Raw genomic sequence first — 25,000 nt, 5'->3', positions numbered from 1 at the left:
GGGGAAGGTGCCCTGAAGAGCAAAGGCATGACCCAAGGCCAGAAGGCAGACATCTGTGGGGTGTGTCCAGGAAACAACCAATATGGATGAAGGTGGACCTGTGTATTCAAAATAAGGCTGGGCAGGAACTACAAACTGTTAACAGTAGCTGCCTCCGGGGAGTGGAATTTGGAGGGATGGTGGGAGGGTTATCCACTTTTAACACAATCATATTTTTGGAATATTTTTTACTGTAAGAGTATATTGCTGTGCTTTGGGATGTTATGTTAAGGTTTAAAAGGCTTTGTAGATTATGACACATGGGGTCATCATCTGATTTGCAGAATAACCAAATCCACAGCATAAAGGGATGCTTTAACATATGGCATATATTGGATTTAAACTTGAACCTGCACAAGGTAAGGGTTTTATTTGCTCTGGATTTTACTCATTTTCTAAGAGACTGAGCTTCTCTGAGCCTAGTTTTCCCATCTATTCAATGGGAGTGGGCAGGGGAAAACGATTGATGCTTAGGCCCCTCCACTCCTGCATTCTAAGATTATTCTAAAGGGTGGTCATTGTACCAATGGTTAGAGCTGAGGCAGAGGAAACACTCTGCTCAAGAAAGGTCTTCAGTGCAATGCCTTCTTTGACAATGGTGCCTAAGAGCATTCTCCTGAGTTGCCCATCCAAACAACTGTGACGAGACTGCCCCCAGGCCCCCCAGTTCGATTCTGTTACCTCTGTACTGTGTCTGTGTTGTATTTCTAGAGCTGCATCTGACCAGTGTCTCCTCTAGAAGACCCTAGAAGAACTACATCCAATTCATCATTAGACCCCAACAGCAAGCACAGTACTTGGTACATGAAAGGTGCTCAATGAATATTGCTTGAAGTGATGTACCACCACCATTTATTCAGGAGCTTTTAATTATGAAACTGATTGATATGATAATTAATGTTAATAACGACTTACCAGCAGAGTACCAAACATAGCCAATGCTGGGTTAAATTTATAGGAAGGTAGATTTTATATTAACATAATATTCTGAACAATTAGAACTGCTATAAAATTTACCATCACTGAAATTATTAAGCAGAGGCTTGACACTAACCAAGAAAAGATGGTTTAGAGGGATTGCCCCAGATGCGGGTGAAAGTGGGAAGATTGATTAAATGGTCTTGAAGCCTGAGTTTTGAAATAAGATACACAGATCTGGGGTTAATTCCTAGTAACTAACCTCTTCATGCCTCAGTTTTATCATTTATAAAATTGGAGTAATCCGCCCATTCCACAAGGATATCACAGGGATCGAATAAAACACATTAGGTGCTCTGTACTGTTAGTTCCCTTCTCTTCTGAATCAGACATTTTGGTACTACATTCTCAGCCCTCTCAAAATTGTGAAAAGCAAGATTAACCCAGATTAATACCTAAAAAGGTAAACATACAAATGTGCAGTGTCCTAGTATACAAGGGGATTGTTTTTAAGTTTTTCCAGTGGTAAAAGCTATGAACCAAATACTTTTGAAGGGACAGAATTAAGAAAAAGTACAGCAATATGGTCAAACAGAAAAGATTTGAAAGGAGAAAATCCTTCCTTCCTCCTTCAATGTGAACTTCATAATATTTTAAGGAACAGAGATAGAGATTTCAGAGGAAATGCCCAGTTGGGACAAAAGAACAAGAGAATTCTCCATGCTGGAAGATTTAACTGTCCCATTTCACAGATGAGACAACAGAGTCACAGAGAGGGAAAGCTACTTGGCTAAAGTGACCCAGTAAGTTAATAAGAAAGTTAGGACATAGACCTAGATTTCATAACTCTCCGCTTGGGCATCTTTCCCCAACAGGAGGTGTCTGCTCTCTTCATTCAGAGCCTCTCCTTAAAGCACGACTAGGATGAGAAAAATCACTCATCCTAAAATACAGCCCTGGCTTTTAGGGTAAGTTCAATTTTTTTTTTAATGGAAGCTATTATGGTTAGTACAAATTCAGTCTGTTGACCAAGTTCAAAACACTGCATGAATGCAAAATTGAACTTAAAATATCTAGCTGCCTTTAGTTAGCTACATACTCCCAATCTCTCAGGTTAGTTATTTATTATGGGCTGTTACAAACTCTAGAAAGCGAAGGCTTTTTTCCATTCCATCACACTGATTTGCAGGAAGTATGTCTTAAGCATCCAGTGTTTAGCTTTATAATTATACTTAATAATAATTCAGCCGTTTATAGGAAGAAGAGATACTGTGCCCATGGCTACCTTAGGACTATGGTAGGATAAGCAAAAAAAATTTTATTTTTCTTTTTGCTTCTTGTCTATATTTACTAAAATAATCTTTTATGGACATTTTCTTCAATGTCTTGATTTTAATAAAAATTTTCAAGCACCTGTTATATACAAGGGAATCATAATCTATTAAGATGGAACTGTACAAAACCATAAAACAAGCCAAAACATTTGACACAAGAAAGGTCAATACAAAGTGCTATGATAGCCCAAAGAAATTCTAATTCTGCCCAGAGTAAATCAGAAAAGTCTTCACAGAGAGGGTGGCACTTGAATTGATTGTAAGAGGTGAGTAACACGTATCAAGCAAAGAGAAATGATTTGGTGGGAAAGTTCCTGGAAGAGCCACAGAATGGAGATGTCTGGGACAAGGGCATAAAGGGGGGAAGTGGAGGGGCATGGGAAGGCAATGGGGAGCAGAAAGGGTTGGTGGGGGCCAGATTCTGAAGGGTCTCAAATATACTAATAAGTTTTATTCTGTAGTCCACGAGGGGTCATAAAAATCATGAAGAGAAGGGCCTATGTGATCCGAATTACAGTTTTGAGAAACGATTCCTGTATAGTTACTGCATAAATAATATACGGGGGGACACCATCCCCCTAAAAATAAGATCTGTAAAGGAATGTTTTCAGATCTAGGTGTATGACAGCATGCACTTAAAATGGGATAGAAATAGGGAGAATGGAGGAGAGCAGATTCAGAAGACTATATATAGACACATATATATATCCGTTGTACAAATATGCCTTTACAGTTTCAAAGCATTTTCCTATGTATATGTGATACCATACCCTTGGTCTCAATAGCTCCATGAGGTAGGCAGGGAATGAATCATCATCTCCATTTTGCCATTCCTAAAGTGGCAGTGATATGCCAGGGATCACCCAGATAATACAGCAAAGTTGGGAACACGGCCCAGGATCAGCGTGGAGCTGCCTCTTAGACTTTCTAAGACTCTTTAAAATTTCATTTAATGATCAGCTCAAGACACCTGGCCACGTTTTCTCCAAGAATGAATGTGTGTCCATCTTCTCATCTTCTCTCCTACACTTTGAGGGCAGGATCTGCCTCTAGTATTTCTTTGTTATCTCTTTGTATTTATCTCAATAAATACCGAAGGACAGATAAGATGGACAGCTGAGTCCCAGGACTGTTCTCATCTGTAGTTTCCCCCGACCACAGAGGATGATAAATAGGCAATGATCCATTTTCCCCTTGCTTCTGTGAGCATTTCCCATTCATCACCAGTCCACAGTGGACGAACAGCGCTTGCCATGACTCCTGTGATCTAAGCTGCCTCCTGCCAGCTGCTCTGCATTCTAATTGTGAAGGATCTGGACAAAACGGGCTTGCTCTCAGTCCTGTTTAACTTTTCCATCGGTCTGTGTTTGTCAAAGCTTCATGCCAACTCTGTCAGAAAAAGAAATGCCACAAAACTTCTTTGAGAAAAGGGAAAAAAAGACCTACTTTATACACTTGCTCTCATGCAAATCACACTCCCATTCAAATCCCAGCTGAATAGGAGTCCTGCAATAGCCTGGGAAATACACAGAGCCTCTAACCCAAGTGTAGGCTGCTTCACTCAAATTGTTGCATTCCCCTGCCTTTTTAACTCCTTTGGAGAAAACCGATAGGAAGAATTAACAATACAATCCGAAGTTGCTATCCCCCAAAGTCATTCCATTTCTGTACGAAATCGGCAAAGTAGTCACCTGCCATGGTTTTCTGCCCTTTTCTTCTCAGGCTCTACAGAATTGGAGTTGGGATGCTCTGTGACATATTTTCAATCAAAGCGGATGCATGGTCCAAGCTACCAGCTCCAAATAGATTCTAGCAAAGCAGTTCCCCTGGAATCTCAGTAAACAGTCTCTGCTAGTGATGAAGTAGCTGAATTATTAATACAGTGTGTTATGCCACCCACCAAAAAGAGTTGAGACAGGCAGAGCCGACCAGGTTCTGAGAAAACTGAAATGAACTCCAACCCCCTCCTCCTCCACAGGTTGTTGTGAAATTCAAGCCAGTTAACAAGCCCCTTGCATGACTGCCTGCCAGCGATGTACAGCAAAGTTCATGCCCTTCCCCCTTTCAGCCCAGAGGTTTTGAGTCTAATCTCTATCCTCTAGGAATTTACAAAGAAACAGGCAATACTAAAACGGGCAAAAGGCTTTAACCCGCAAATCACACTTGAACGCTTGACAAGGTCTGGTCATTTCATTTTAAAATTTTCTGGCTGGCTTGCTTGCTTCATATGCTTATTATTGAAAATAGCAGTCGGTGCAAATTTCAATGCGAGTCTTCACTGTGGGATGAAAGAGGAGACATAGGTGCTGGCTGGTCTTGTCCCAGGCATTCCACCATTTTCCAGATGCAGGAGCCCCAGCAAGTTCCTCGACCTTTCCCAAGGGCAACTGCCGCATCTGTAAAATCAGTTACAGCAATATCTCCCCTCCACAGTTGTAGGCTTTGATGAGATGCGTGAATGTGCCTGACTATAGTGCAAGGGTTCAAAAATGTTCCTTTCCCAGACTTTTTCCTGTTGACATTTGGAGAATGATATCCTGGGTTGGGTGGTTTGGGTGTTTTGTTTTGCGGGCTTTTCAGGGCTGGGGAGCTGAAGAAAGAGGTAGAATGAGAAAAATGAATTGAGGCAAGAAGGATATTTACGTTCAAATTCTCAGATGCATATGTTATCATTTGGTAGAACTATTCAATGAAAGGGATTATTAATTAATAATAAATGTTTGGATTTCACAGCTGAGGTCAACACAACCGCAAACAACCAATTTAAAGCAAAATTATAATTAAAAAGTCTTCAACTCCATCAGCGGCCTTTGGAAAATTAAACCCTAAAATCAAGAGGGCTTATTTTCCCCTGGGATTGGAAGCCCTGTATTTTGAATGCTTTGACTCAAGAAGTATACTTTAATTTCCCAGCCAGCCCCAGAGAATTCTGCATTCTCACAATGACTACAGTACAGACCGTCCAAAGCAAAGGTTTACCAGGGTGAGTGGGACCCATCATCCCTCCTGCTGTGGCATTGGAGCCACTCTCTTCAAACAGATTTAAATGAGAAAACTGCTACACAAAAGAATCAAGTATAATAGCCCCCCCACTTCATTTTCAGGGGATATTTACAAGAGCTCCAGTGGATGCCTGAAACTGTGGGCAGTACCGAACCCTATACGTACCATAAATTTTCCTGTACATACATCGTTATGATAAAGTTTAACTTAAATTAGGCACAGGAAGAGATTAACAACAATGACTAATAAAATAGAACAATTACGATAATATACTGTAATAAAAGTTATGTGAATGTTGTCTCTCTCTCAAAATATCTGCTTGTACTGTAGTCTCCCTTCTCGTGATGATGCGAGATTATACAATGCCTACATGATGAGATAAAGTGAAGTAATGACGTAGGTATTGTGACACAGCGTTAGGCTACTATTGACCTTCTGATGATACGTCAGAAGGAGGACCATCTGTATCGGGTGATCCTGGATCATCAAGTCATAACAATGTGGACGGTTGGATGTCAGTAGCTGACCATGTCACCAGTTGGGGATCCTGGCGAGAGATTTGATCACGCTACTCAGACAGCGTGCAAGTTAAAACTTATGAATTGTTTATTTCTGGAATTTTCCATTTAATATTTCTGGACTGAGGGTAACTGAGAACATGGAAAGGGAAACAGCAGATAAGGGAGGACTACTGTAAGTTGGTGACACCTTTGGAAATATTTTTAAATCTCAGCCTGCCAGAAGTTCCTCCCTTTGATTGCGATACATATGGCTGCTTCAAAAGAAGACACGAGGCATTTAATCAAAATATCCACTAAGGCGAAGATGACAGCAAGACACATGCAAAGATGAGAAAGAATGTATTAGGCCATTCCTCCCTAGAAGCCTACGAAAGCCAAAATGACCAAAACAGCTACTTTGGGCCAGTGTCTAATGAAATCCACTGTGTGGCTGGAAGCACTCCTGCCACTTCCTGTCAGTGGTTGCTAACTTTACAACAATGTGGGTCATTTGTGGGGAAGAGGCCACTGGGGGAAGTTCTATTTACTGCATTTAATGAAGATGCCGCATCCACAGCCACTAACCAGAGAAGCTCACAATTTCTCAGTGTGACCTAAAGGTTACACCAAACCACCAAGACGGCAGACAGAGCCCACGGGACAAACAGGGTCACTAACAGAGAGACCCATTACTGCTCCCTGATATGAGTGACAAAGGCCTTGTTCAAGTCTCTCCTTCCTTTAAGAAGCCTTCCCAGGATCCAGCGGGCTTTCTCTGCCCTAAATCCACAGAGCTGCTTGCCCATTCTAGAATGTCCAACCTTTTCACCATCAAAGATGCCTTGCAGTTCCTTCTTGACCCTCTGTGACATCTAGAAGATGTCTTTATTTACCAGGTAAACTACATTTAAATCATTTCTCCACTTCTCTTAATCAAAGCATGGGAAGTGTCAATCACATCCCCCTGATGAGTGGAAATAACCAGCAAGACCAGAGTGATCTGCCAGTGTCACACCACATTCAGATCACAGCACAGAACGCCAGTGCTTTGACCAGTCCAGGCAGAGGCTGATGTTCTCAGTTAGTCTAGGCAAGTTAATCATTGAAAAATGTACAGGACGTGTTAGGTATTTTTGTTTGAAGTCCTAAAAAGAGCACGAGATGCCCTGTGATTGCCCTAACAGACCTTGGCAGGTCCAGAGAACCCAGGGTGAGAATCATGAGTCTAACTCATTTTGGACAATTCATCACGTGTTGCTGATGTGAAAGCTGGCAGGGAATAGTGGGGAAAACCTGGGCTTCAGAAACACTTGAAGAACAAAAGCAGGAGAGCCTAACAGTTAAGAATGGCCCCAAAGCAAGAGGGAGGGGATATGGGGATATATGTATACATATAACTGAGTCACTTTGTAATACAGCAGAAACTAACACAGCATTGTAAAGCAATTATACTCCAATGAAGATGTTAATAAAAAAAAAAAAGAAGGGCCTCATGAGACAGACTTTTCAGGTCTGACCCCAACTCAAACTCACCTGCTGCGTAACTTCTGGTGAGTTATTTTTTAACGTCTCTGAACCTCAGTTCTGTCAATGGAGATAATAGTAATAAAGACTTCATAGGCTCATTGGGAGAAATAAATAAGAGAACGCATGCACACTGCTTTGCCCAGTGAGAGGTACATACTTGCACTCAATAAATGTTAGCAATTGTCATTATTTAGTCAGGCTTGCTTGAGTCCAAATCCCAGGCCTAACACATATTAGCTGTGTGAACTTGAGCAAATCATTTACCCTCTCTGAGTTGCAAAACTGGTTATTGACATCTACCTTATTCTGTTATTGGAAAGATTAAGTGAGATATCATCTAAAACTCCTAATAATAAAGGTTGAGTGCCTTTTCCTCACCTTCTTGTATTACATGTGGTTTAATTTTTCACGCACTTATAGCTTAATCTTCACTGTAATTTTCAACTTGACGTTCCAACCAGTTTCTAAAGATCTGTACTTGTGTCTTATACTCTTTAATATCACCCAGCATCCAGCACATGAATCTAAAAGATGCACAGTAATATTAATTTTTGAGATGATAATCATGTATACAGCCATATCTCCAGGGGGGAAAGGGGATGGGGGAAAAAAAAAAATCAACCTTATCAGGAACTACAGTTCTATTTCATGGTCTTAAAAATATCGTAAGGCTAATCCAAGGAATATAGATTTTTAATATTTGTACTTCTAACTGTTTTCAGGGTACTCTGAAGATCTAAGGCTGCTTTTCATTTTGCTGAAGCAGGAATCTGCTTGTGACACACCCTGGTTTGTTGAAGTATGTTACTCAGCGGGTGAGGGGGTCTAGCTGACTACCAGCATCTATTCCTCAGGCAGCTTTATTGCTCTGTGCTCACTCATCTTAAACCCAGTGACACTGCTAAACTGACTGAAAACTTTGTTTCTTTGTGAAATATTCTCTGACAAACAAAGCAGCACTAGAGTGGTTTCATGAATATGTTAATTCCAAAGGTCTTCGGTAAACCTTTTGTATTTTTTCCATACATGTTTTAATTAATCTTAAGATACTTCCAAAATGGTGTAGGCACTATGGAAAATAGTTTGGCAGTTCCTCAAAAAGTCAAGCACAGTAACCATATCGTCCTGCATTTCCACTCCTAGGTAAATATAACCATGAGAATTGAAAATCTATGTCCAATAGCACAGGGAGATCAGTTTGGTGCTTTGTGACCACCTAGAGGGGTGGGATAGGGAGGGTGGGAGGGAGGGAGACGCAAGAGGGAGGAGATATGGGGATATATGTATACGTATAGCTGACTCACTTTGTTATACAGCAGAAACTAACACACCATTGTAAAGCAATTATACTCCAATAAAGATGTTAAAAAAAAGTAGATGAAGTACTAATACCTGCTGAACACACATGCTGAACATACACGCTACGATATGGATGAACCTTGAAAATATTATGCTGAGTGAAAGGCAAAGAAACAGAAAGTGTGTCAGTAGTTGCCATGGGATGGGGGGAGGAGGAAGGAAAACGTGGAGTGACAATCAATGGGTACAGTTTTTTCATTGTTGCAGTGATAAAAATGTTCTAAAATTGATTGTGGTGATGGTTGCTCAACTCTGTGCATATACTAAAAGCCAGTGAATTGAACACTTTAAATGAATGAATGTTATGGTACATGAATTAGATCTCAGCAAAACTGTTTTAAAAATACCATTATAACTCAAGGAAAACCGTTTCTCTAAACCAAGAGGATTTCCAATGGCCCATTTATTTTAAGGGGCTTTGAGAAATTTAAAGATTCCAGAGCAAAATATAAATTAATTAAATAAATAATTTATGTATATAAAAAACTTACAGCCTCATCTTTCTAATAAGGCTCTGAACATAAAGAAGCACTTACTAATCCTATAATACAGGCTTCATAAGTCTTCTACAAACACTGCATTTAAAGTGTTTGTGGAGGGAGAGGCATCACCATGGTTCAGAGGCTCCCAACCAGGAGATCAGGAACCCCACCGCCACCACCATCCCCCTCACCCCCCCCATCTCCTTTAATCTCCTTGTCACCCATCCTTCTCCTCTCTGTCCCCAGTACCTCAGGTTCATCTCTAATCTGCCTCCCAACTGATCTCCCTCCTTGGCCTCCAATTTCCCTCCCCTCAAACACAAATCAGATTAAATTAATCCCCTCTTAAAAACTGCTCATGAATATGTTAATGCCAAACGTTGTCTGTAAAACTTTTGTAATTTTTTTTCCTTACACATTTTAACTAACCTTAAACGATACTTCTAAAATGGTACAGCTGCTATGGAAAAACAGTTTGGCAGGTCCTTAGAAAGTTAGACACGGAGTTACCATATGACCCGGCAATTCCACTCCTAGGTATATACTGTGTTTGGTTTCTGTATGAAATTTTCCATAATAAAAAGAAAAATGAAAACAAAAATACAACCTCATTCGCTGGTCCTCCAAATTAAAGTTCAAGTCCCTTAGCGGCCTGCCATTTATAGCTCCCCTTTTTAATCTGGCTCCTAACTATCTCTCCAGCCTCATCCCCAACATGCTCTTTCCCCACCAACTCAGTGCAAATACTCAGCACTTACACTCCAGCCTCCAACCACTCACCCTTCCCAAAAACGTTCTTGTTTCTAAGTCTCAGCATCCGTTGCTCCCTCTGCTGCAATACCCTTTCCCACTCCGTGTAATGTAGGCTATTATTTCTCTAACAAGACCCAGCTCCAAGTCCTCAGGCAAACTCATTGCTTTTCACTGTGCAGCTATAGCCCCTCCCTTACCATGCCCAAATCAGCAGCACTAAGTGTGTAAAATTACGCAAAAGTCTGTTACCCTTTCCCAGCGTGGGAATTCATAAAGCAAAGGAACCCCACCCACCAACCCCACCCCAGGGGAAGAAGGGACTGAGGTGTGTTGCACATAGTAGATGCTCAAGAAACAACTGCAGAAGACAAGACATACTTGAAAGACAGGTACAAACATAGACTTAATTAAATAGGCTCTCTAGAAATTATACTGATTGATGCTAATTTGGGGGCCAGATATAAAGAAACCATCAATGAGAACAGCTTCCTTCGTGTCAATATAATCATGTGTATTATGTGCTTTAGGGATATATAAACAGGAACCAAAGCATACTGCTTATTATGACAAGGCGCTTACACTGATTTGCATTTCTCTGCAAAACTCTCTAAGCATATAATTTTGTTAATTTGTGACAAACCTCAAAAACACACTTCCCACCAATACTGTGATTGCAACGTATACTCTCAAAGCACACAGAAATCATCAAGTTCCTTTCATAAGTTGCCAACTGGATCTTATGTGTGTTGTTTGGTTTGGTTTGTTTTAAATTTGGGAATTTTAATGCACATCATAATTTATAATTTAACTTGGACCTAAAGGAAGAATAGTTTCACAAGGATGTTTCAGAAACTGACCTAGCCTTCTTTTGAATGTTGGGACCACCAGCTCATGCATGACCTTGAAAAAATCATTTCATCTGAGACTCAGTTTCCTCCTCAGTCAAAAACAAACACTTCGAAAACGTGGGCTTCTCTTTCTTCTCTCCTGGGACACATCATTTGAAAAAGATGGTGCCTGTTCAAGTTCAAATCAGTCAGCAGTGATCTTTGGTAAAAAGCACCTTCTAGAACAAGGGCCAGTTGGAAGAAAAGTGATATATCAAAAAAGCTGCCTAATCCTTAAATTTGCCCCATGTGTCTCTGCCCTCACTTAACTATCACCCTCTGATTTGGGTTAAAAGTTAAACCTGTTTGTCTTGTTCCTCTTTTAATTGACCCAGGAAAGAGAAAAATGAGAATAGGGCTCTCTGGAGAACTACCTCATAAATGATAATCAAGTTTCAAACTGACAAGTACACACCAGAAAAGCAAAATGATATAAAGGCAAGACCTTGGTTCTAGGTCCTGCCCTTTCACTATCACCAGACAATTACTAACCAGTCCAAGCATCCAAGTCTTCCTATGTGAATCAAGGGCACTGACTAGGACGTGGTGACAATGACAACAGCAGCTGGTGAGTGCACAGCGCCATACACTATACCAGGCATCGCCTCACAACTTCACAACACATATTATCCCATTTTACAAATGAGAAAACCGAGGCCTCAGAGACAGTCACAACTTGCCTAACCACGTACAGCTAATAACCCTAAGCAAACTCCCACCTATCTGTCTCCAAAGCCTGGGCTTCCCCCTTGGACCTCCCACCTGTCCCCTGTTCAAAGAGGCCGATTTTTCTGACTGAGATAAAAAATGACTTGGTATTGTTGATAATGAAATCCCCAAGGTACTTTCAAATTCTAAAGCATCCATGAATCTAGGCACTAAAGAATTGCTCCGATGGAATTTTCTTTATTACGTCCACCGAGAGGCTCAGTCAGCACACTCCAAGCTGTTCTGCAACTATTTATATTGGGCCCTGCAGAACATATTTGTACATGTTTGGACTCAAGAAAATGGAAATAAGTGAAATGGAATAGAAAAGAGGGAGTCTTCATTGCATTACCTGCATTGAAAAGTGGGCAGCAAGGTAAGCTGACAAGAGTTCTGGAAAACTTAGTGACTACTTACTAGCTGGGCACCGTTGTGCAAGTTACTTAACTTCTCTGAACTGCAGTTTCCTCCTCTCTAAAAGGAATCTAATATCTATATTACATGGTTGGCCTGAACAATAAATATGTTCACTACCACAGTTATTCCCTTCCTCAAGAGATATGGAGCGTGCCCTGGATGACAAGCATTTTGATTATTTTCAATCATGTTGCTCTTTTTAGTTATTTTTTCTTCCTCTGGGCTTTCAAAAGACACATATAAGAGTTGACCCTAAAATAGGCCATTTGTCCAAATTCCCTCCCCGACAAAGGTGTATTTGTCTTTCCCTTAAGATGATCTAGCCACGTCCCTTCCAGAGGGGAAGAAGGTAACCACCAAAGACTCCTGAGGTTCCCGCACTGTGACTTTTCCCAAACCTGCCACTGCTTTTCTCTGGCTAATAGAAAACATTTGTGTTCCCTCTGTCTGGTTTTTTCTTGGGATTCTCTTCACAGTTGTTTCCCCTAATATATTTCAGGCAACTTTGCTGCCAAAAAATTAAATTCATAGAACCATCGAGGAGTAAGAACACTGGGAAGGAAAGGAAAATTCTACTATTACTATGAATAATAAGAGCCACATAATACCCGATAATGATTTAGTGCTTTTTAACTCTTCGAAGTGCTTTCAGATTTGTGATCTCATCTGAGCTTCACCATATACGAGTGTCACAAGGTTTGCTTTTGTATTTTACAGATGAGGAAACTGAGGCCTGAAAGGTTAAATAATTTTTGCCCAAGTCACATGTGTAGATGACTTTATGTCAGGATTCAAACCCAGACCTGGGTGAATCCAAAGCTTGCGTTGTTGCTACAATACTTTGCCAAGCTAACTTTGATCTTTTAAAGGCTCTCTTTAGAAGTCTAATTCATTCATTTCACTGTTTACTCATATACAAACTTCAATATCTCAAAAGAAAATACGTATAGAGTTAACACTTCATTTATCCAAAGTGGTCACTTGGCCTACAACACTACAGAGAATTCAGTTTAAAAATAAATAAAAATCCCAGGCTCTTAGCAGTTAGGAGACACCAGCAAGTCCTTGCACTAAAAATCAGACCTTCAGGCCAGCACCCAGAGGTAATTTTTCCTTTTGAAAGAATTCTAACAATCTTCAATATTTTTTTTTTTAATTGGAGTATAGTTGATTTACAATGTTGTGTTAGTTTCAGGTGTAAAGTGATTCGGTTACACATATACCTATATTCATTCTTTTTTATATTCTTTTCTCATATAGGTTATCACAGAATATTGAGTTGAGTTCCCTGTGCTATACAGTATGTCCTTGTTGGTTATCTATCTTATATACAGTAGTGTGTGTATGGTTATCCCAAGCTCCTGATTTATCCCTGCCCTCCACGTTTCCCCTTTGGTAACCATAAGTTTGTTTTCCATATCTGCAAGTCTGTTTCTGTTTTGTAAATAATTTCATTTATATCATTTCTTTTAATAGACAATAACTAAACTTTCTTAGCAGTTAAGTATTTTAAATTTTTATTTATTTATTTATTTATGTCTGTGTTGGGTCTTCGTTTCTGTGTGAGGGCTTTCTCTAGTTGCGGCAAGCGGGGGCCACTCTTCATCGCGGTGCGCGGGCCTCTCACTATCGCGGCCTCTCTTGTTGCGGAGCACAGGCTCCAGACGCGCAGGCTCAGTAGTTGTGGCTCACGGGCCCAGTTGCTCCGCGGCATGTGGGATCTTCCCAGACCAGGGCTCGAAACCGTGTCCCCTGCATTGGCAGGCAGATTCTCAACCACTGTGCCACCAGGGAAGCCCCATTTATATCATTTTTTTAAATTAGATTTCACATATGAGAGATATCATATGATATTTGTCTTTCTCTGTCTGACTTCACTTAGTATGATAATCTCTAGGTATCTTGAATATCTTTACTGGAAAAGACAGGTGTACTGGCCACAAACAGAAAGAAAAGTACAGACAACCTAACAATTCAAAAAGTGCCAGAACATGCGATCCCTCTATATAAACCAACTGCCCTTCCTCAACTGCCTTTAAGACATTAGCTATTAAACAACACAGTGATTCTCAAATTGGCCTGATAAGAATCACCAGAAGCTTTTATAAAACACAGAATCCTAAGCCCTGGTCCAGAGCCTACTGAATTTGAATCTCCCGGGAAGGAGCCTGAGAATCTGCATGTCACACCAGATGGGTCTCCTTATTAGCTGAGTTGGTGAAGTACTGACACAGTAGGCATCCCCCAAATTATCACTCCTCAAATAATGTGTACCAGGTTGAAATGACACCTAGGGCAGGGTGTCTCCATAAATATAACTGCCTACACGGGGAAGAAGCCCTCAACTATGGTATCATTAGCATCATGCTATGAACAGGGCTTGCCAGCCAAAACAACTGCACAGGAAGGAGGAAAGAAAGAATCTCAAATTGACAGGAAGTCAAAAGGGCTAAAAGTGGAAAAGGCCACCAACTCTGGCTTTAACAGTCTCCCACAAAGGCAGCTATACCCCTGTGGTATATCTCAAGTATAAGAGAAAGGGATGGAAGAGCTAAGGAGAAAAAAACGAAAAACAAAAAAAACTAGCCAATCCAGACAATAAAGGTTTTCAACCATCCTGGAAGAGTCAGCAGGGCTTACCTACGAAAAGGAGACTCCCTCCGCATTTCAACCCATGCAGGATGCTTCTTGGCTGGGAGGTTCACCCATTACTTAATGAAAATCTGTTTCTATATTCTCTGGTTTACATGGTAGATTAAGTTATCAAAACCTATTGGGTTATTAAAAACACATACTTAGTGAATATAATAACTGAGTAACAAAAAGAAGGGAAAAATCACCTGTTGGGCTTGCTTCCTTGTTTGCTTGTAATTCCTATAAATTTTAGGAAGCAGATGAGAGGACACATCTGGGCAGGGAAAATCTAGCCAGTTTCTCAGCATATTGGATGAACTCGAGGAAAAGACAGTGCTCATTTTCCCTCCTGAATGAACCCCAATTTAAGCTAACTGTCACCAATACTTCTTTGACACAAAAACATAAAAATTCAATTGATGATAAATCATCTGTGAGAAGCAATGACTGTATTTCTACATCACAGTTATCTATCAGCACAGACTCATAAAATCGTTAGTGTTAGAAGAGGTCTGAGAGATGATCTAATCCCTTCCCTCTGTGATAATAATCAAGAAACCAAGGCCCACAAAAGTCAAGGGAATGTTCCCAAAGTCACACAGCGACGTGGCGGTACAAGACCAGAGCTCCTATTTCTAGGCCCTCATCCCTGGGATGACTCCCTGAGCTAAGAGACAGCCAAGAGCTAAGCAGAGCGCACGTACCAGGTACCAGGTAGACATTCAATAAATCCAGGCGTCATTCCTCTCTACTAGAAATCTGTCCCAGAATGTCGTATGGCAGCCTTTGACATTAGATACCATTCCGCCCAACCAGTCATTTCACTGATAGAAAAAAACTGAGACCCATAAAATCAACTTGGCCACAACCACACAACTAACTGGTGGCATTGGCCGCCCTGGAACCTGAACTTCTGGCTCCAAGTCTCCCGTTCTCTTCACTACATCACACTGCCTCCCTCTCACTATTAAAGGTGAAGAGTTTAATAATAACACATGATAATTTTATTTATCCCATAGATGGAACCAGTTTTAGAATTTTATCTCGGCCATTTAACTGCAAATCAAGAAGCATCCAAAAACATTCTAGAACGACTAAATTATATAACATAGTTGCTGACCAAACAAATTCTCTATTTTTACCCATTTGAGCTTCTTTCTCTTTGCCTCACTGACTGTGTTTCCTGGTAGGGGATGGCACAGGAGTTAAGCCTTTCATACCAAACCTGCCCGAGCATCTGTTCCTTCAAAGGTCTCCCACCTCCACCATAAGCTCAGTTACCCCACCTTCCGGTATCAAAAGCCAAAAGAGGAACAGTCTTTCTGAGCAAACGAACCTTTTCTAAAGAGGGCTCAGAGTATACCGTGAAGATTAGATGGCTCAAAACGCTGCTAAATTTTAGGGGTTGCCTTCTCAGCTAAAGTTTAGATCAACAATGAATAAAAATCATCTGTCTTCAACTTACTGACTGGGCCAATGTGACCTCCTCTTGGAAGTGGATGCTTTATGGTCTTCACTGTAATATAATTATTGAGTTTTTATTTCATGGTCTCATCTACCTATGATTCTGAGACACAGTATATAAAGACAACCACAAAACCTTCATCAAGGGCTCTGGGTTATAAATTCCTTGCATTTGCCCAAGTTTTGAGAGATGACAAATAACTTTCACATCCAATATTTCCTCTGATCCTCACAGCAATGTAATGGAGTGGCCACTCTGATCACTACCTCGCAGATGGGCTAACTGACTTCAGAGGATGAAGGACCTTGAACAAAGCCCAAGGACAAAAAGCTGGACCTGCCTAACTCTGCCTACCCCTCAAAATGCATGGGTTGGAAGGAGGCACTCAGTAAATATCTGGGGAGGGGGACAAGGAAGAGACAGGGGACAGAGCAGAGAAGCTCCACATGGATTTACCAAATCCCTGCATTTGTGCTATAGCCGTGCACTGCCATTCGTGCTTTCTTCTGAACCACTGTCTCATGGGGTAAAAAGGCGCCCTCAAAATTTGGGAATTACTTAGTGTTAGAACAACCCCAAATCAAAACGATACCTTGGGGCAACGAGACCGTATCACTGAGCAGAAGAGTTGAACCACCTTTATCCATCTGCTTTGGTGTAAATGACTAACTGGAAAATGTGGAGAGGCAGGACTTTCTGCAAACCGAGCTTTAGAATTGTCTAATGATCTGAGTTTCAGGGTTCTTCAGATGAGGGAAGAAAAGGGGGATGGACTCCAGTCACGCTCACTGAGGATTAGAGATCAACTCAAATTGACTTCAGTGTGAATCTCAGTTTTCTCATCTGTAAAATGGAGACAATCTCATCATCAGAGTTGAAGTGAAACGTACGTAAACTAATGCATCTGAAAAAGAGGCTAACAGAGCTTAGAAAGACAGTAGATGCTCCTTCCTCTTTGCCTGGGAATATTGTCTGCTGCTCTCTTGTAACCTGGTAGAACAGAAGGAGTGCATAAAAAAACAGAAGGCCATACTTTTATGCAACTGAAAGGAAAACAAAATCGATTTCAGAAAAACTACTATGCAAAGATTCATAACTGTGTTTATTTAAAAGCAATAATCGGCAAAGATAGCTATTTTCTGAGACATAAACTCCCATTGGTGATTCTCTGCCACCAGATTCCTTTGGTCCTCAAAGGAGAGTGGACTTCTGTTTTTTCACCAAGAATTTAACATTCCAAAAAGGTATGTGAAACAAGTTAAACTGCTTGCATATTTCCACTTACATAACATGTATATTGCACATCAGCTTTTATTTTTTCCAGACACAAGGAGAGGAAACTTGGTATATATTCCTGTGAGAGAATAAACAGAAAAATGTCTCCCTTTTTCATATATTAGGGCCTTGTAATCCAGACCATATGATCAATACACTATATAAAAATTAAATCATACTGACAGTCCCAGGCAAAAAGTGAACCAAGTAGAAACAATTTTTTAGGACTGTGATGTGTGGAATATTAAAATCACATGTTGTGTTAATAATTTTCTTTTAGAAGCCAAATAGAGTTCTCCTGCATAAATTTCTCAAGTAAATGTTTACCTTACAGTGTCTCCTATTAAGGGTGGTCGAGAGGCATTAAATTAGTGATATTGTAATTTGGCCTATGCATAGGGGAGACACTTTGAAAATGACTTGGTTGACATTATGTTAATGGCAAGGCACATACCTTAAAACGGAGAGCTATGTGCTCCTTATGGTAAAATACAAGGTCCTGGTATCTTATTAACTTTTTTTTTTTCAGCAAACAAAAATCATTTGCTCGAAGAGGCCAATAGTGAGTAAACTTAACAAACAGCTAGGTATAGAATATTAGCTTTGGAGGGGACACAAGGGAGAGTTGGGGCAGATGAAGAGCTGAAATGTGCAAACATACACCTTACTTAACACCTTCAATGCACAACAGTGTCTTGGGATTTCTGTGTCCCCCACTAAACTATAGCTGATAGGTGTGTCTTTTTGCAAATTCCTTCACACTCTTTCCTTTGATAAGATACACCATCTCGTGGGACTGCCTTCTGAAATCAGAAGAGTGGAAAGAGGAGGGGAGTACAATAAAACTGTCTGAAGGCTGTCAAGTGTGTTCTAGCTCTGCTTTCCTAATCACCAAGTAGGAGGTAGGAGGGTACAGGGAACAGACAGTCTAGAAAGAATTCACCCTACCACCAGGGAACAAAACACATCAGTGAACACTGGGTAGCCCCAGACAAGTTTACAGCAAACAGCTTCAATGTGTTTGTGTTCCTGGTACTCCCCCGGACCAGGGAAGGTCTCTTAAAAATTCAATAGCTTGGCAAGGAGACTTTAAGTACTCATCTCCCCACTGTGCATAATAAGCCAGTGGCCTTCAGGAAGGTAGGCCCCCCAGTGACAATTCCTTTACATAACATCTTAATGCTGAATTGATAGGAAGAGGTGGGAATGGGATTTGCCACCTGAACTACAGTCACCTTTCTTCCCTTCCGCAGAGCACAATTTGATCTTCAGCTGTCTCTGCATATCTAAAGGGGGCCATTCTTATATTTAAACTCCAAGAGTCCCTTCTTTCTCTGACTCTCAAAATTAGCTATGGACAGTCAAGCCAAGGACAGATGGACCTCAGTAAGGATTCTGCTACAGAGTCATGAACACAGGGCCATTGGACTCCAGCCCAAGAAGTCTCTGGTTTGCACACTCTGCATGGACAAATCCATTTCAAAGGGGACTTGAGCTTCCGTGCAGGAGTTCTATTTTAAGGGAACTGAACAGGGAACACAGATGTTTCTTCAGTTAGCAGAGTTGGCAGAACAGCTCCTGGACCAAATCCGAGTTCTTAATGCAGGAAGGGGCCTCAGAGAGCATCTAGTTCAACCCACTCACTCAACTGATGAGGAAACTGAGGCCAGAGAGGCAGTTAGGTGGCACCCCCAGCAAGTGGCAGAGTGGCGGTGTCCTGATGACAAGTCCTGCACGCTTCCCATAACACCATGATTCGCTTAAAAAAAAAAAAAAATCTACACTGACTTCAACCTTGGAACTCCTGTAGATTCTTGTCAATAGCCACCCCCTGCCCCGGGGGCGAGTTCATAAAGCCTCCTTACCCTCCCACTCCATTCCATTTACTCCTGCTCTTCCAGCTGTGGCTTCCAACTAGTTTGGAAAACAGAAGCGGGCTACAGCCTCAGCTTTCTGGGAGTGCAGTTAATTATGGTCCCGATGCATGAACCGTGGCTAGCTTTCCCAGTGCCTCAGTTGCCTCATCGGTGAAATGGGCCTCCTCGCCCGTGTTGCACCGAGTCAGGGAGAGGCAGTACTCCCTGGCACACAGTAGGCGCCTAAAAAGTGACTGCTGGATCGGTACCCCGCATCACGCCCCTCGAGATCACCTTCCCAACCCCCGGGGGGCGTTCAGGAGAGCGGCAAGTGAAAAGGCCCAGGCAGCCCCGGCGGAAGGGCTGGATGTTTACATTCGGCCGGGGGAAGGCAGCGCTCTCCAGGCGGGAGCCCAGCGCTCCAGGAGATCCATCTTACTTGGATGGGGGGCAACCAGCTCTACGCCGGCTCCGGGTCCTGGTTCCACCGATTTCCCCTATCCTAACAGGCCGAGCCCACGCCTTTTCGTGGGACTCTGGCCGGGCTTCCAACCGGAGATCGGCTTTTAGGATTCGGTGTCCAAGTGGCCCGCGAAAGCCTACAGCGCTCCCGACACTCCTTTACAGGCCGGGGAGGCGGCGGGAACAGGGAGGGCGGGGACCCGGGGACCGGGAGCGGCGCGAAGGCTCCGCGAGAAGCCTGCGGGCGGCCCCCGGGGCGGACTGCACGGCGCAGCCGGGAGACGCGGCCCGGCGCGCAGCCCCGGTCGGGCTGGGACGCGCGCCGGGCGCCGAGGGCCGGAGGGACAGCGGGGCTGGGCTCACCCATGAAGAGGCAGAAGAGGTCCAGGCAGATGAGCAGCACCCGCTTGCTGCCGCCCTTCCTCGGGTTGTTGTTGAGCGCCGGGCTGCCGCCGTTCTTGCTCTCCGCGACGATCGCCTTGTCGTACTTGTAGTTTTGCATGGCGCTGGTCAAGACGCCCCGCGACAGCAGTCACACACCCAGACGCCCGGGTCGCCTCCCGGCCGAGGCTGCTCGGGGCGCGGCGGGAGAGTGCGGCCCCGCTGCCCGCTTCCAACGGCAGGCGGTGGTGCTTTCTGCTCCCCTGGGGCTCCTCTGCTTTTCCTGCCTCAACCCCGAATCGTTCGAAAGTCCAGTGGGGAGAGAGCCAACTCCCGAGCAGAAACTTCTGCAGCGCCGCGCTGCTCCGGACGCGCGGGGCTCCCGTGTCTGTGTGCAAAGCAGCGAGCGGGCAGCGCGGGCGCTTGACCACCTTCCTCCGCGGCTGATTGCTTAATGAATGGGAGCTGCGCGGAGTCCAGCTGCGCGGAGCCCAGCCACGCCGAAGCGCTGCCGCAACTCCAACTTTCCTCCTCCTCCTCCTCCTCGCTGCTGCTGCTGCCGCCGCAGCTGCCGCTGTGATCGCCTGGATTTGTTTTCGGCAGTTTTATTTCAAGAGGTCCTTTAAAAAGAGAGAGGGACCTCCTTACTTGGCTCAGAAGAGATTCCGAAAGCACAGCCCCTTCCTTAAGCAGCCGAAGACGTAGGATAATTAAGGCCACATTTTCCCCCACCCCTTTCCAAAAAAAAAAAAAAAAAAAAAATCCTAAAAGGAAAAGTTACTCTCAAACCAGAGAATCCGGGAGCCCCTAGCGTTCAGAAACACTAAAGTGTCACAAAAGGAAAAATAAATAAATAAGTAAAAGAATAAAAAGAAACATTTTCTTGCCGGCCTTGGGTCAGGCAAAAGTTGAGGCTGTGCAGCTCAAAAGCATTTCTCCTCCCTGACACATTTGGGGCTTTCAAGTCTTCATTTTGATTTGAATCATATTATCCCGAAAATACTCCAAAAAAATATTTTTTTTTAAAGATCTTAACACCCAGCACCGGGTACTGGGGTAGATTCTGAAGATACGAACAGGAAAAGGACTGCACAACTCTGGAGCTAGACCCTGTGGACTGGAATCGTGGCCGTGGCTCTGTGCCTTGGTTTCCCCATATGTAAACTGGAGATAATAACTCTTTCTCCTAAATAGAGTAATTGTGAAGATTTAAATAGCTAACCCATATAAGCGCCTACAACAGTGCCAGGTATATAGGTGTTAACTATGACTTTTACTCCTGTTTCCAGGGTGAACGAGTCCCAATCCCTACAACCCCCTGCTAGTTCAGCCTGCTTGTACAACTACGGGGGGTAGTTTTTGGGGCAATCTAATGCTTTGCCTTAGAGGCTGTCATATGCTTTTAAATTAATTATTTTATGTGAATTAATTTTTCTTCCAGGTAGACTATAATCATTTCCAAGGCAAGGGCCTTTCCTTCTATCTTCTGTAGTGCCTAGCAGAAAACTGGGCACACAGTACAATAAACAGGCATTTCTTCCAGATGTCTCTTTTTGTACATCCAGAAATAGAAATAGTTGTAGCTTTTTTATATGTTATATTGTTCACGTTCTTTTTTTATCCTGACTTGTTCCGGGGTTCAGTAACCCTATATCCAGCCACCAGCAGCCACTTGACCTTTCTCCAATAGTCCTTTCCCACTCCACACCCCGTCCTCCTTTTCCCTCTGCCTGTAATGCACATCCATCCCTCCTCTAACTACCAAAATGCTTCTCTTGCTTTAGGGTACTCTGAAATGTCACCTTCTCTATGAGCCCTTTCTTGATCTCTAGACAGAATTAACTTCACTTTCAACACTTTATTTATAACACTCTTGCGGCACTCATCACAGTCTGATTTGGCATTATACTTAGTAAAGGCTAGTCCGCTCTACAGTTTATCAGCTCCAAAGCATCTCCCAGGTACCTCGCACAGAGTCTGACGCCTGCAGAATTAAGCTTAAGTCCAGACTGCACAGCAACAATTGGGCTGGCAAAGAAAGGCAAAATCGCTGTCTTCTGGAAGCAAGAGTAATTGAATCTCTGAGACAGTTTTGGAGCTGGGGTATCTAGCTGCAGATCATACACAGCATTCTCAATCAAAGAGCAGCAAGTAAAAGCCAGGGAAACTAGAAGAACAAATTCCTTAGACGGCTTTACCATGAGAAATACCTTCACTTGACATGTTAAAATAGCAGAAACAATACAAAACCGATTTCACCATTACTGACATTCTGAAAGGAATTCTGGGATCCTGGTGTCTTCCCTTGCCCACTCAAAGCTCCTTGTTATGATAATCATCCTTGAAGTTCTAAGTCACCAAGCCACATCTTTGGAATCCCAAACGAAAAGTAAGAGCAAACCCCTGAAACTTCAGCAGCCCACTCTAATCTTTCCCTCCTTTGAGTTTCAAAAGTCCTAGGGCATCTGTGCCACTGACAGCCACTAATATTCCACTGTAGAGTCCTCTGTTCTTATTTGAATTTTATAGTCACCTCCCTTTACATTTCCTGTCTGTTTTTCCTTCTCTGTGAAATGACTTTTATTAATTTAAGAACAGACATTTTTAAAAGCCAGACTTTTACTGTAGCTAAATGGTATTATAACTCAGCAGTCACTGCTGGGCTCTTTAAAGTTACTGGGTAAGATTGATGGTAAACTTCAGCTGGCACTAGATTGAATACTAGGAACATTTTTGGCTTCAAGGTTCCCTGGATTAAATTCAACTACTTATTAAGAAAGATAAAAATCTGTTATTCCAGGAGCGAATAAAAGGGAAAATAAATGGATGTTTAAATAAGAGCTTTATATTTCCATTTACAAGGCTCTGTGGGCTATTTTTTTCATAACAAAAAGATCATAGTGTTAATTGATGCATGTCGTTGGGTGCAAACAATTATTACATTTGGATAACTCTTCAAGGGAACAGAACACTACAGATACTCATTAAAATGGACTTGAACTCGTCATAAATATAGTGTCAATATCATTCTTTATGTACTAGGAAATAAAACAGCCTCCCCAGATACATCTGAAGGCCTCTTTGCTTTAAATCCTAAAATTGAAGAGTCCAATTAGCAAGTAAAATGCAACAGAACAGACTGGATAGTTTAGAATGGTGTCATTTCAAAGTAATTACATAATCTAAATTCCTGGTAAACATAGCCCACCAGAATGCACACCTGAAAATGACATCCAGTTCACTAAACTAGTCTGCATAGAAACTATAACATCAGCGGGGATAAATGCCTTTTTAAGATTAACTTATTATGTGTGGCAACAACGGCACATCATTCTTAAATAACTGATACCTCCCAAGAGATTTAAATGGCCTTCATTTCTAAGATCTCTCGTTACCTCATAATTTTATTTCTCTCTCTTTTTAACCCCTAACATTTAATAATTAATCATTTTTTTATTTTTTGAAAAGGCATGAATTGGCTCTGGAAATACTTAAGGGAAAGGTAACTGAGTTCCTTTACATAAAATTGTGTAGTCAAAAGGTCAGAGCCCAAACTTCCCAAGCCATTGAAATTCACTTAAAGAAACCTAAGTTTTAGCTAACAAGTACCCATTTATCCAAGTTCTTTAAAAGTGTTACATTCCATCTCTGGTCTTTACTAAACAAAACTTGTTGGCTTGCTGCTCTAAGTGTTGGATTCAATATCACGAGTGCTCCCACTGGACTAAATAGAGGCCTCCAGAGTAACACTCTGGAGAAAAGGCAGGAAGGAGCAGAAGCTTTGAGGTCTGAACATCTTGATGTGCTGTTTGATCTGAGATATGCTCAACAACCTCTCTGAACCTGAATTTCCTCAACTTTTAAATGGGACTAACATTTTTCTCTGGTTCTGGGGATAAAACATTAATAATGAAATAATACATTTGAAAATACCTAGTACACAATAGGTAGTTGACAAATGTTAATTGAATGTTAATATTTTAAATGAGCACTTTATTTCTATCATATACCTGTTTTAAACACAGATATTAAAAGTTATTCAGTATAGATTAAGGATTAAAGTCTTGGTGGTTCTTGTAGCAGACTGCCTAGGTTGCAAATAAAGATGTGGCAGAGATCTTAAAAGGTGTTTATCCAGTACTAACTCTGAATGTACCATTTAATTTTATTCATTTTTCCCTAGATGCAAAAACACCTTCAGCATCTCTATATCTATCTTTTTTTGAAATGTGCAATTTCTTGAGAATTCTGAAGGTATTGAATCAAACAAGCTTATTTCTTTTAGACAATTTAGTTACACATGATTTTCTTCAGGATTGTTTGTGAAACTCAAGAAAAGCTATTTGCTTAAACTAATAATCTTGTACAAGTGGGAGTACTTTCATTTTAAAGGCACTTTCACACCTATTATTTTATTCTTACAGTTCACCGAAGTAGGTGGGGGGGGGGGTTGCTATCATTAGCCCATTTTATAGATGACAAAACTGAGGCAAGCCCATTTAACTGGATAGAAATGGTTTTCCTCGAAGGTAAAATGGAAATGATTCTAACATTAGCTCTTGCGGAGTAAAATAGAACCCTTCACAGTTTATAAAGGCATTTACATTCACTGATCTCATTTCAGGTAGATAAGGCAGAGATTATTATCTTCGTTTTAGAAATGAAGGTACTGAATTTTTGAAAGATAAGAGATTTGCTTAAAATTGGAGGTAAGGAGATTCCTGAAGGACTAGAATGCCAGATCTCTTAATTTCTAAACTAAAATTCTTTTCTTTACATCCTCAAAGGTGCTCAGAAATTTCTGCTGCTCAACCATGATTTCACAGAGTAATTTAGAGGGACTGCAGAATGAGCCTCGCGTCTGTACTAAAAAGATGGAGAAGTTTTATGTTGTTTTGTATTTTCTTATAGACTTGGAAAGGAACAACATTGTTGCACCTTGTGTCACTGAAAAGCAAGAATTGGGTTCATTGTTTGTCAAGCAGTTATTTGTTACAAAA

General features: G+C 41.8%; 1 protein-coding gene across 1 annotated transcript in view; it reads right to left on the bottom strand.

Annotated features, from left to right (window-relative positions):
* PLPP3 (phospholipid phosphatase 3) overlaps positions 1-20,941 on the bottom strand; it is an 85,905-nt gene extending 64,964 nt beyond the window's left edge. Inside the window, exon 1 of the mRNA XM_082413749.1 lies at positions 19,983-20,941. Coding sequence (XP_082269875.1) covers positions 19,983-20,121 — 139 coding nt within the window. The 5' untranslated portion in view covers positions 20,122-20,941. The remainder of the gene's footprint in view (positions 1-19,982) is intronic.
* Between the last annotated feature and the right edge of the window lie 4,059 nt (positions 20,942-25,000).

The sequence above is a fragment of the Balaenoptera physalus genome (assembly GCF_965194825.1).
Source record: "Balaenoptera physalus genome assembly, chromosome: 1".
Lineage (NCBI taxonomy): Eukaryota > Metazoa > Chordata > Mammalia > Artiodactyla > Balaenopteridae > Balaenoptera > Balaenoptera physalus.
Note: the sequence above shows the minus strand (reverse complement) of the source record. Positions and strands in the feature narration are given on the sequence as shown.